This window comes from Brassica napus, chromosome A4, assembly GCF_020379485.1.
Source record: "Brassica napus cultivar Da-Ae chromosome A4, Da-Ae, whole genome shotgun sequence".
Classification (NCBI taxonomy): Eukaryota; Viridiplantae; Streptophyta; class Magnoliopsida; order Brassicales; family Brassicaceae; genus Brassica; species Brassica napus.
The window spans coordinates 19,067,947-19,080,427 of NC_063437.1; the positions used below are offsets into that span (position 1 = coordinate 19,067,947).

At 37.7% G+C, this 12,481-nt stretch overlaps 2 protein-coding genes and 1 long non-coding RNA gene across 3 annotated transcripts; 2 read left to right on the forward strand and 1 right to left on the reverse strand.

Annotated features, from left to right (window-relative positions):
- The first annotated feature begins 2,553 nt into the window (after positions 1–2,553).
- LOC106450249 lies at positions 2,554–4,223 on the forward strand. Its single transcript, XR_007339270.1, has 4 exons — positions 2,554–2,608; positions 2,705–2,812; positions 2,889–2,952; positions 3,057–4,223. It is a non-coding gene; the product is annotated as an uncharacterized LOC106450249 (long non-coding RNA).
- Positions 4,224–5,436: 1,213 nt separating this feature from the next.
- On the forward strand, positions 5,437–6,943 carry LOC106450250 (protein MIZU-KUSSEI 1-like). Its single transcript, XM_013891896.3, has one exon. It carries the CDS (start codon positions 5,710–5,712, stop codon positions 6,460–6,462), a length of 753 nt encoding a protein of 250 aa, XP_013747350.2. The 5' UTR covers positions 5,437–5,709; the 3' UTR covers positions 6,463–6,943.
- LOC106447413 (mitochondrial substrate carrier family protein B) lies at positions 6,710–8,592 on the reverse strand. The gene is made up of 6 exons (XM_013889328.3): positions 8,279–8,592; positions 7,963–8,139; positions 7,742–7,891; positions 7,571–7,672; positions 7,339–7,477; positions 6,710–7,229 (listed from the first exon to the last, which is right to left on the reverse strand). Exons 1-6 carry the CDS (start codon positions 8,507–8,509, stop codon positions 6,991–6,993), a joined length of 1,038 nt encoding a protein of 345 aa, XP_013744782.2. The 5' UTR covers positions 8,510–8,592; the 3' UTR covers positions 6,710–6,990.
- Between the last annotated feature and the right edge of the window lie 3,889 nt (positions 8,593–12,481).

Sequence of the window (12,481 nt, forward strand, 5' to 3'; positions counted from 1 at the left end):
TCCCAAAACCTTTCCCTCCTTTTAAGCTTTCATTGTTTGATGAGTGAGGCCTTCTTCGGAAAGTCTTACATGCGCATAATGTTGAGAGTATCGGGAACGACAATGCTTGATCTTCATTCTTGCTAGATTGGGCACTCTATTGTCTAGCTATAGGTGGGGGGTGAGTGTTGTGATTATGATTTGGGAGAAATGAAAAAGGAAAAGAATAGACTCTTTGTGCTTAAGTGAATTGTTTTATTGGGATAAGTAGAGAAGCCTCTAGCTCAAGTTTTGAAAGTCTTGGCCCCCAGCCTAAAAAAAAAAAAAAAAAAAAAAAAAAAAAAAAAGAAAAAAAAAAAAAAAAAAAGAAAAAAAAGAGAAAAGAAAAAGAAAAAAAAGAAAAGAAAAAGGGGCTAGCAAAGTTGTTAGGAGCTAAGAAATGTTTTGAGGTTGTGAAAAAAATCCCTTGTAGATTTCAAAGAGAAGGAGTTAAAGTTCTTAGGATCTTTTGGTGAGAGATGTGAGTTTGGGTTTGACATTTGGGAATGATTGTGTAATTGTATGTTTGGGAAAAGGGTAGAACAATGGAGATTGAGCATTGTATGCATGAGTTGGTCCCTTTCTTAGATATATTATGTGCAATGTCAAGGCTACTTGTTTTGAGAGTAAACCACCTTAAAGATCATATGTTTTGAACCTCTTGAATCACTTGAATAAAAGCCTTCCCTTACCCAACCAAATGACTTGGACCAACTGACCATTTGCAAGAATTCACCTGATGTTTTGTGCTTAATGAATGTGAGAGTTGGTTGATTTGAATGTGTGGATGCTTGATGATGAGTGTAAGAACAAAAAGAGTTAAGATAGGCCTAGAGAAGCTAGAGTGTAATAAGAGAGTGTGCTAGTTGTGTTTCTTTTGGCTATGTGCTCCCTCCTTCAACCTCTCTCCCTATGAGTTCTAGAAAGTTCACTTGTGGACAAGTAAAAGAACAAGTTTGGGGGAGTTGATATCTTGCATATTTGCATTGTTTTATCCATTCATCCATGAGCATTTTCATCATATAGATTAGGTTTCAGACATGTTTAGGTTGCATTTTGCATACATGAGTCTCTATTAGGTACTGGAATACCACATGAGGCTATTTGGAGCTCAAAAGAGGTGAAAAGGTGACCATTGAACGAACCGAGCATGGGAGCGACCTCCCGGAGCGACATCACGAAGTCGCTGTGTCCCACTTCTCAGAGCGACCTTCCTAAAGCGACGCCATGAAGTCGCTCGCGTTCTCATTACTCCGAACAGTCTTAGATGACCCTGGAGCGACCTCTCAGAGCGACCTACCAAAGTCGCTCCCGATCCAGAGCGACCCGTTGGAGCGACTGCACAAAGTCGCTCGCGTTTTCACGTCCGGAGACACACAACTCGCTCTCGGAGCGACCTCTCGCAGCGACCCAGCGAGGTCGCTCCCGAAGCTTGGAGCGACCTGTCCAGAGCGACAGGGAGAAGTCGCTCGCCATCTTGGTTCCCGGAGACAAGAAATCGCTCTCGGAGCGACCTCTCGCAGCGACCCAGCGAGGTCGCTCCCGAAGCCTGGAGCGACTTGTCGGAGCGACGAGCCGAGGTCGCTCCGCGCCTATTATCTGCTCGATTTCTATTTTACTTAAGGGCCTTTTGGTCATTTCATTATGCACGTTTTGCACTTGGAAAAACCTATGTTTTAAACATCTTTTGTAGCCACCAGTGGCGGATTATCTTTTATCTTTTGATCTATTGAGAAAGACACAAGAACTCTCTTGAGAAGTTCATCTCTTGGATTTTGATTGTTATGTTCTTGTGTTCTTGTTGATTTCTTATCTATTTCTTTACATGATTAATCTGAAATCCAATATGGGTTTAAGAGGAATCATGGAGATTAGTGAGTAATCACCTTTTGAATTCATGGGTTAGGGAGATTAAGGGTGATTAGGTTAGTTCTAGGATGTTTTAGTGTAGATCATTCTTGTTCCTTGCTAGTAGAGTATTCATAATGCATCTTCTGAGTTGGCCACTCAAAAGTTGATCAATAGACATTTCCCACCCAAAAGGTGTTTGATGAAATGCCTGAGACAACTCTCCTAGGCTCTTAGTATACTTTGCCAAAGACATTTGTTGTTAAAGATGCTAAGATAGCTAATAGACTTGTTAGTAATGATTGCTTTCATATTATTCAACCAAAGACATTTGATGTTTGAGATATGTTAGCAAATGAGCATTCATCTAGACATAGAGCTTGCTTAGAATTGTGTCTAGGCTTAAGGTTGATAGTTTGATTGATCATTTGCCATCCTTAGTTCGATACTTGATCACCCAAGGTCTAATCCCTATGCCCATGAGTTCTCTTTTCCCTTAGTCAAGAAAGTATCATTCTGTTATTTGCTTTCTAGTTTAGTAGTAATTTAAAACCCATCTAAATCATTGGTTGCACTTAGATTAAGTGAGTACTTGCATTCTCAGTGCTTTGATATCCCTCAGAACTGGTTCGACAATCATTTATACTACAACATTTGTCTTAGGAGCCTTGAAAACTCCTAACATCAGATAGCAAGACTCAGCTCGTGTGCAGCAACAATTGCAGAACTAGTCCATGAAAGGGTAACCAAACTTTACACTGTTTATGTGGTTATCACCGTGCTATTTGCCAGACAACATCAGTTTCTAATCATTTTCTTTTCAATATTCTTTGCATAGATAAAATCCTAGCCATGCTGGATCAGAGGAGATCTCCTGTCAGATTCAGAGGCAGTTTTATCCAAGAGATTGAGCTTGCTGAAGAACTTGCCAAGAGTATCAAACCTAGTATGTATGTTTTTTCTCTTTGTAAAAGAGGAAACACTTATGCTCTCTTCAAATGTTTTCATCTACTTGGTTGTAGGGAATACAATGATGCAATGGAGACAATATTTGAAGCAGCCCTTGATCTTGGAAAACTTGGTGGAGTGAGTTTTGATGAAACAATTCAAATCTAAAGAATCTAACTTCATTCTCATATATAAACACACAAAAGGTTCAACTCCTATAGTGGTTGTGGCTTTTACTGCAGGTTAATGAGGTTATGGAGGACATAGAGAACGCGGGAAACCAATACTCAAAAGCGGTGCGTTTGCTGGTATTCCTTCTAGTAGAAGCACCAATGCTGATTCTAAATCCGCCATCGTCTCTCACAAACTCAGATAGGTATCGTCTCAGCAGAAGACTAAAACCATCTGCAATCACAAAGAAGAAGCTCAGGTTCTCAGGTGTCATCATCAGCCACGATGAACAAACAACCATAACCATTTACTCTGTTTGGCTTCTCTTGTTTCTTCTCCTGTTTTTTTTTTCCTACCTAAAACAGAGAAAAATGTAAGTATTTATACATCAAAATCACATGTATTCTTATTCTTTTGGATCTCGAGGGACTTTGAGGGATATGATCAGTGTGATGAATGTTGTAACATGTTCTTTGTTCTATCATAGATTAAAGTGAAATGTTTCTAGAGAGAGCAAGATGGTGGAAACATCATTCATCAAGGGCGAGAAAAGAGAGGCAAATCCAAAGACTCAAGAGATCAAACGACTTAGACACAAAACAGATGGTGAAATCTAAATCGAAGTAACCCAAAAAAAAAAAAAAAAAAAAAGATGATTACATAATGAGAAAGATTTTAAGATCCATTATCAACGGAACACGTCACTAAAACACAACCACCCCACTAAACATGGTTTACTATATAAGAATCATCAAAGCAGTAAGAGTCTTAAGACACAAACAAAACAAGAAGAAGCATGAAGTGTTGTAAGTTTACTGCATTGGCTTTGATGAATCTTCTAATCACATTGGTTTCCATTGAATCAATCCTGGAGTTGCAATCGCTATTCCCAAACGTTGTAACATCCGCAACCGCCCAGCTGGCAAGCGATGTGGACGTATGGATTCGATTCTTCTAAGTCTCATAAGTAAAGTGTATAATATATGAACTTCTTGACTTACCTTTTACATGTCTTGATATGTGTTTGCAGGTTACATTGTTCCTTGAAGATTTTAACTCCGGCTTGGATCTTTTAAGATCAAAATGATGAGAAGTTCTTGAGATTTTAAAATAAATGTTTTCACTTACCTTTGTAGAGGAGAAATGTGAACTATGTAACCTGAATAATCTATGTTGTTGGACTATATATGAATATGCATTATTTGCTGCAATATATGAATAAAGTGTTTTCTGTTTCACTTTGTCTAATGTTGTGACATTTGGTCTGTGTGATACACACAATAAATACGGTCAAATAAAATACTAAGAAGTACTGTAACTGAAAATTGTCTTCAAAATTATTTTCAAAATTATGAAAGACTAGACTGAATAATCATGACTACAACAAAACCAGACGATAATTAGACTATGAATTAGCAACAGTAACCAAAAAAATAACTTTATATTTTATATACAGTTTTAGGATTTATTATTTTTGCTTCATTATATTTTATTTTCTCAAATATTAAACGAATCTTAAATTATTTTTAGTACAACTATAGTTAACATAGTTTTTTCAAAGAAATTCGAAATCCTCAAGGCCATAATCGGCAATACTATCAAAAGTAAATTTAAAAGTCAACACATTGTTAATTTCTAGGGCTGTCATCACTCATTATTAGTCACCAAAGAATCTCTCCCATACTAATTATGAGTGTGACTGAATGGTCATTTTGGAGTAAATATTCTAGAGTAAAATTGTTTTACTCTATTTCCTGCTTAATATTTACCAATCAGGTTGAAAAGTATCTTAGCTGAATATAGCTGAAAGTGGTGGAAATTATTTCACTAGTTTTGAGTGGAGTAAACATTTACTCTCGTTTCCTCTTTTTTCTGTTCATTCTCTTTCTTCCATGTTTTGTTCCTCTTAGTTACGCTGACAATTTACCAATCACACCCTATATGTACATTCTCGTTTTATCACTGTATACTCCCTCTGTATTTTTATCGGAAGTAGTTTAAGTAAAATTTGTTTGTTTCAAAATATAAGTAGTTTTCATAATTTTAAGTAACTTTTATGTTTATTGGATGTAGTGTTACCAATCAAATAATATATCAAATGTTACTTTTAAAAAAATTAATAATTTTTTAAATATTTGTGCATTCGTCTAAAACTACTTACAATAAAAAAAAAATAAAGGGAGTAGTTTTTAATTGGCATATTAAGTGATGTTCTAAAGCAATTTTCTTGTGAAACGAAAGCATTAAATAATATAGTAATGATTTCTCTTTTTCGAAGTGAAACACAAATAATGCTCTATTAGTGACCAATTTTTTCTTGAAATCCACACACAACATAACTCCTTTACTATCAATTTCGAACGTTCGGGGGCAGTGAATAAATGAATATGGTTCAGAAAACCGTACGGTTTAACTCACAGCAACGAAACACAAAAATTGAATTCAAGTCATTAAATGTTTGGTTAATAAACGTGCCAAAGAAAAAGCCCCATTCAACCAATAACCTTTCGGTACATCGTAATAGAATCTTTTCAACACTTTCCACGTGGCAAGTTCACAAAAAGCCACGTGTAGTAACAGTCAAACCAGTCAAAGCCACAACGGATATTATCTTGTCTCCCGCCTTTCTTTATAAAAAGCACACAAACAAGAACACAGAGACTTGTCTCTGCAACTCTGAAACCTCCGTTTGACCCTTTTACCTTTCAAGAGAGAGAAAGAAGGATGACGAAGCTCGACGTTCTCCGTCGCTACCTCCTCCCGTGCGTCTCACCTCCGACGAATCCAACCGCCGCGTCGCCATCCACCGGACCAGTCTCCAAGAAACGTCTCAGCACTTCCCTCAGAGACGACATCGACGTTCAAGACTCCGCTTCTTCCTCCGCCTCTTCCTCCGAGGCCGCATCCTTCGCCGCCGCCGTTGATTCCGACTCCGACTACCTCTCCGTCGCGACGCAGCCGCCGAGACCCTCGAAGACGATGGTCATCGGTACGCTTTTCGGGAGGAGAAAGGGACACGTGTGGTTCTGCGTGCAGCACGACCGTCTCTCAGTCAAACCTCTCCTTCTCCTCGAGCTCTCCATCGCGACGAGCCAGCTTGTTCACGAGATGGGTTCGGGTCTCGTTCGCGTGGCTCTTGAGTGTCCGACCCGGCCCGAGTTGAAGTCTTGCCTCTTGAGATCCGTGCCGGTTTGGACTATGTTCTGCAATGGGAGGAAGCTAGGTTTTGCTGTGAGGAGGAGCGCCAAGGACGAGACGAGAGTGATGTTGAAGAAGCTTGAGTCGATGACTGTTGGTGCGGGCGTGTTGCCTTCTGGTTCCGGGTCGGGTGAAGCGGATTCTGACGAGGTTATGTATATGAGAGCGAACTATGAGCATGTTGTTGGAAGCTCTGACTCCGAGTCGTTTCATCTCATTAACCCGGATGCTAACTCGGCTCAAGAACTCAGCATCTTCTTGCTCAGGACCTCTTCCTAATTACCTTCTTGTTGGTCTAATTATGAATGCTTTTCATCAAAGATAGGTTTAGAGATCTTAGTGTTTTGAGTTCTTAGTGAGAAATTTCGAAGCGGATTTGAGTTCTTGAGCGTTAAACATATTCTTTTGTTAGTGAGTTAACAAGTGTTCTCGAGTGTAATGATAAAGAAACTTTCAAGATTTTGTTTAGTAAGATTCTCTTCTTGAAGCAATCTTTGTCACTATTACAAATAAAAAACGTAGCAAAAAGCAAACAAAACAAAACTTGCTGTATATAAAGTGTAAAATGTTTAAGATCAAGAAACAGACAATAACAATACAAAACTGTGATGTCAGGAGAATGCTGGCGTGGGAAAGACAAGTGTAAAGGATAATGCATTTGAATGTTACTTAACGCTCAAATGCAACTCAAACCTATACACTCCACGGTGGTAGTAGTAGTAGTAGTAAGAAAAGTAAAAATTACTACCAAAGGGGGAAACAAAAATGATGTTATCTTTCTTCTCCTAATAAAGTACTAAAACTCCTCTAAGGGGCAGGAGGAGGACATAAGAGAGTTTTCAAGCTCTCGTATACCATGAAGGTGATGCCAACGCCTGGAACCACTTTGTAATATTCAGGCAATAATCCTCTGTACAGCCCTCTCATGCCTTCTGACTTGAATATGTGTTTGAATGTTCCGAAAAGTCCAGTGTTGTACACTCTCGCTCTTCCACCAGCTCCTTCCACTTGCTTTCTCCTTCTCACAAGATCCAATGGGAACGTAGCTACAACGTTATGGGCATTCCAAAAATTAGACAACTGATGCATATAGTAAGTGACAAGTATATGTTTCTAAGAACAAAGCTAGAGAGAAGGTCAGATCGAATAGCAAACCTGTTGAAGAAGCAACACCAGCTAGACTTCCACAACCAAGACTAATAATCAATGTTGAATCATCTGGCCTATGAGATAGCCAAAATGATTTCAAAGACTCATACGTAGCAAAGTTGATTGCAAGCGTTGGCCCAACACCCTGAATCAGATAAAAAGACGTACCACGAAGCAGTTAACAACTTAACAATCAACACACTTAGCATATGACACAAGAGAAGAAAGGAAAGCTTACCAACATAGTAGCACCAAGTCCTTTATACAAACCCAACAAGCCCTCCTCTCTGCATATGGTACGGAAAGCATGCCCAATACCCTGGTAGTACATTGTATTTCTCTGCAAAGGAACAAACGTAAGTCATTCAGGTCACAGACAGACAAAACAGACACTTGTCAGAATCAAAACCTGTGCAGCAAGACGTGTCCTAACAAGATCAAGAGGATAAGTAGCAGAAGCAGCTGTTATACCAGCCAAGCCACCACTAACAAAGTGAACAAACGGGCTGCTACTCCCATTCCCTAAATAACTCTGTAAGATTGGATTCGAATAGAAAAACTGCAAAAACAAAACAGTATTGTGTAAGACTGAGAAGACACAATCCACAAAGAGACTATAGCACAACTCACTTTGTTATATTTCTCATATGCATAGAAGTTCAATGCTGAATAAGGAAGCCTGTGAGCTACTGTAACCATGTTCCCTTTCCAAAAGGCTCTAACTCCTTCCTCGTTGATGATACGAGAAGCTTCACGCCACAAACTCGGCTTGCTCAACACAGCAGCTTCTGATTGCATTCCTTGCAGCTGAAACGCGACACAACAAAAAAAAGCTTAGAGACATAAGTTGTAAAGACAAAACACAATGTTAACGGTAATAACCAAACAGCAAAAGCTCAAACAACCCATTAATCTGTGCAAAGCTCAAAAGAGAGAGACTTGAGACCTGAAAGAGGATGGTGAGGCGAGCTAGAGGAGCGGTGCACGTCTTGCTGAAAGCGCCGGCGATACCTCCGGCGAGGAGATTCTCGACGGTGCCGAAACGCGGCTGAGGCGGCTGTTTCTGTGATAAACTCAAGGCTCCGGCGTCTGCGACGGTGGTACGCACGGCGGCGGCGGAATTGAGAGCGCTCTGTGCTCCGTCCACCGCCATACCGACTCTAGCATCAATGTTCATCTCTCTTGGAGGGGAATGGATTGCGAATTGAGATCGACATGGGAGAGAAAGGGGCAAAAGGAAAAGTCTTTGGAGAAACCCTAAACTTGCTTGGAGAAGGATGAGGGTATTTTGGTCAAAACACCTAAGATACGGAGATACCGGGAATATGCGTCACAGTTCGGTTCAGGTCCGACCAACACCAAGCACCGAAATCAATTTGCAATGTCACCGTTCGGTTCGAAATCAATTTGGTTTGGTCGGTTCGCTTCTTTTTTTTTCACTAACTTTAGGACGTTACTGAATAATTGGATTTGAAATTATTGTTAAAATTTTAAGATTCTATTATTAGTTTATAGATTTTGCCTTTCTTACCAAAATCTAGAGCTATCCGTGTGATTGTTTAATTACATGCATAATTCATTGTTATTTAAAAAGTTTTGGTTTATTGGTTCTATGATTCTACTAAAGTTTAATGTTTAACAAAACTTTGGATACATCCATTAAATTATTAAAATCACTACACTATCATTTATACTTTTAATTTTTCTTTACCAAAAAAATACTTTTAATTATAATTCTCGAAATTTACTGTTCATAAAATTTGGATTCTAAAAAATTAACTTATATAAAAACAATGCATATATCCATCAAATTTTTAAAATCATTACAGTGTAATATTTTCATAAAATTTTATTATATTTAAATCTCATAGCACTTAACAAATCTTTCAACTTTTAAAATCTAACAAACTCTATAAACTTAACTACCAATAGCCCCAATAATTTTGGGTTTCATTGGTACTTAAACTACTTATCAATGGTGAAGTTGACTAACAATTGAGAACAAACTCTATCTTTTGGCGTCAAAGCTTTCACATGTTGCATTTTATTAACATTTTATCCCTAACTAAAACTTTCTATGATTTAACATACAAAATACACGTTATTTATTTACAGGAAACATCAGAGAAAAAAAACTTACCTAGACTTAGTTGTTAAAGTACAATTCATTAATCTCAAACTTAAGTCTCCATGTGTGTTGTGTAAAATGGATGTTGGGGAAATCATCGTGGTAACCATACTATTTGTTATTTTTGTTTTGTGGGTTCTTAAGGGCTTTTGGCGCAAAGGAGGTGTGCCTCCTGATGATGGTGTCGTTGCAGGAGGAAATGATCATGGAGATGATAGCAATGGTGGGGGTATTGAAGGCGGAGGTGATGGTGGAGATGATGGTGGAGATGATAGCAATGGTGTGGATATTGAAGTCGGAGGTGGAGATGATAGCAATGGTGGGGATACTGAAGGCGAGGTGGAGGAGGTGGAGATCATGGTGGTGACGATTGAGGCCGCGATGCAATCTTCACTAGCTCTTAGTTGAATTACTTAGACTTCTTCTATGTCTCTTTTTTCCTTTGTTTAAATGTTTTTTTGTGTTGCTTACGGCTCATAGCCAAGTTGTTATAAAACTTCATTTCTTTTTCTCCTTAGAATTATAGGTTTTTGATAATATTAATTAGTACTATGTGTATATGATTGCTGACTTCTCAAAACCTAGGTGAGCAAATCCTTTGACATGAGTTTCTTGCAAGCTAAACATTATATTTATATAGTCTTGAGTTTTTTTTTTCTATTTTGTTTTCTCAATTATGTTCTTGTATTTTTCTTTACTTTAAAAAGTGGAGACATAAAATGTTAAATGAGATGTCTCTGACTTTTACTTTATCTAAAATAAAAATAGGAAGGGAGTGAAAAGAAGGGAACGAGAGCGATGTTTGTTGTCTTTTATCTCTTTTCTTTCTATACATTCTGAGAGGTCTACATTCGAATAGAACAAAAGAAGAAGAGGAAAAAAACTCAAAACCCCACAAAATGAATCTTCTAACTGTAGTACAACACTATGATGAATTGATTTTCTAAAAATATCATGCATACTTAAATCATTTACCAAAACGATTCAGCCGCTTACAATTCTGAATTTGAAGATGCCGGAGCATACCAATATGGAGGCGAGAATAATGATATCTATGGCAGTTCACTACTCTTTCCATCTTCAAACTTTTTTGTTGATATGGATAGCCAACAAGATCAACATTCCAACTCTACCAAAACCAACTTTACACTTTAGTGATGAGTGAACTATCTCTTTTAAAACCACTCCTTTTCCTTTATACATTTTAAAATTCCATCCGATCGATGTAAAGCGTACATATTTGAACAACTGGTTTTGAATCTAGATCTATTGTCAAGACATGTACAAAAGAAAAAGATCAATGATCAGTTAGAATGAAACCACAATCTATCTTTCTATTTTTCAGCCGAAACAGTGCTTCAATTATAAAAAAAAACACCAGAAAATAGATAGTAAACTAACCCTCATAAAAACAACAGGAAACTTGAGCCGGACCACATCCTCATGTAGGCATAAGATGAGAAATCATCACCTCATGCGACACCACCTTTGGACCACCCAAATGTGAGAAAGCATCCAATAGATCATCCAATAGATAGATTTCACCACGACAAGAAGATCTCCAAATATCTAACTAAGATAATATCCATTATTCGGCTCATTTAGTCCAGGTTAGTTGCTCTAAAGATCTAGTTTTAGAAGATTAACATGGTTTATATTTCTAAGAATTTTTAATGTATGTGTTGACTTTTTTTTAGCAAAAGAGAGTAGAGTATGAGATGTACTACTTTTGAATGTAAATCAGAGAAGATCGAAAATAACTTTTTTATCTACTAAAACTTACTCAAATAAAATGGGTAATTGATAAAATAATTTAGATTAGTTGGAAAATAAAGAACAGAAAATATAAAAAGAAAGAATAAGACATTATTACCGATATTTTGGTAATTAGCTCAAATTGAAATATTTAACCGAAGGATTAGCCGTATAGCCAATGTAAGTGACGTGTTGAATAATAAAAATCATTAAAGAAGCACATTAAATGAAGGAAAAAAGTTTCTCAGCTACAGCATGTTTAGTATAATATGGTGCAAACCATCCAGAGTTTAGAAATGTGTCGAAACCTATACGAAATATATGATAATACATGTCACATATACGACGTTAATAAAAATATGGTGCCAACATCATAACGAGGTTTAATTGATTTTAGCTTAAATAATTGGGGCCAGAGCGTAATTTCTTAAAGTTAAACTCCAATTAACAAAACCCGACCCGACCCGTTCGATAAACCCGACCCACACTTAACCATTTCCCCCAAATCGATTTCATTAGGGTTCTAAACAAGAAAAAAATTGGGAATTTTGAAAAGAGAGTGAGAGATTCGTCAGAGACAAAGAGAGATTGCAGAGACAGAGAGAGAGATCGATTCAGTTTCCATGGGTCGTAAGACTTCTTCATTGTCCAGACTTGGTTTGATTTTGATGGTCTTGTATATACATCTCGGCTAAGGCAGCAAACACTGCAGATCCAATGGGAAGAACATTTTCATCAAGGAAGAAATAAGGTGAATGAACCGAATGCACAGAACCGACTTGTTCGTTTCTGATACCGATTCCTAGATAGTAACCAGGTATTTTCTGTTGATAGAAGGCAAAATCTTCGCCCGCCATTATCTTCTCACCTGGTGAGACCTTCAATTACCACATCCGGATTCGTCGCCGAAACTGAATCGATCTCTCTCTATGTCTCTGCAATCTCTCTTTGTCTCTGACGAATCTCTCACTCTCTTTTCGAAATTCCGAATTTTTTCTTGTTTAGAACCCTAATGAAATCGATTTGGGGGAAATGGTTAAGTGTGGGTCGGGTTTATCGAACGGGTCGGGTCGGGTTTTGTTAATTGGAGTTTAACTTTAAGAAATTACGCTCTGACCCTAATTATTTAAGCTAAAATCAATTAAACCTTGTTATGATGTTGGCACCATGTTTTTATTAACGTCGTATATGTGGCATGTATTATCATATACATCGTGTAGGTTTCGACACATTTCTAAACTCTGGATGGTTTGTACCATATTATAC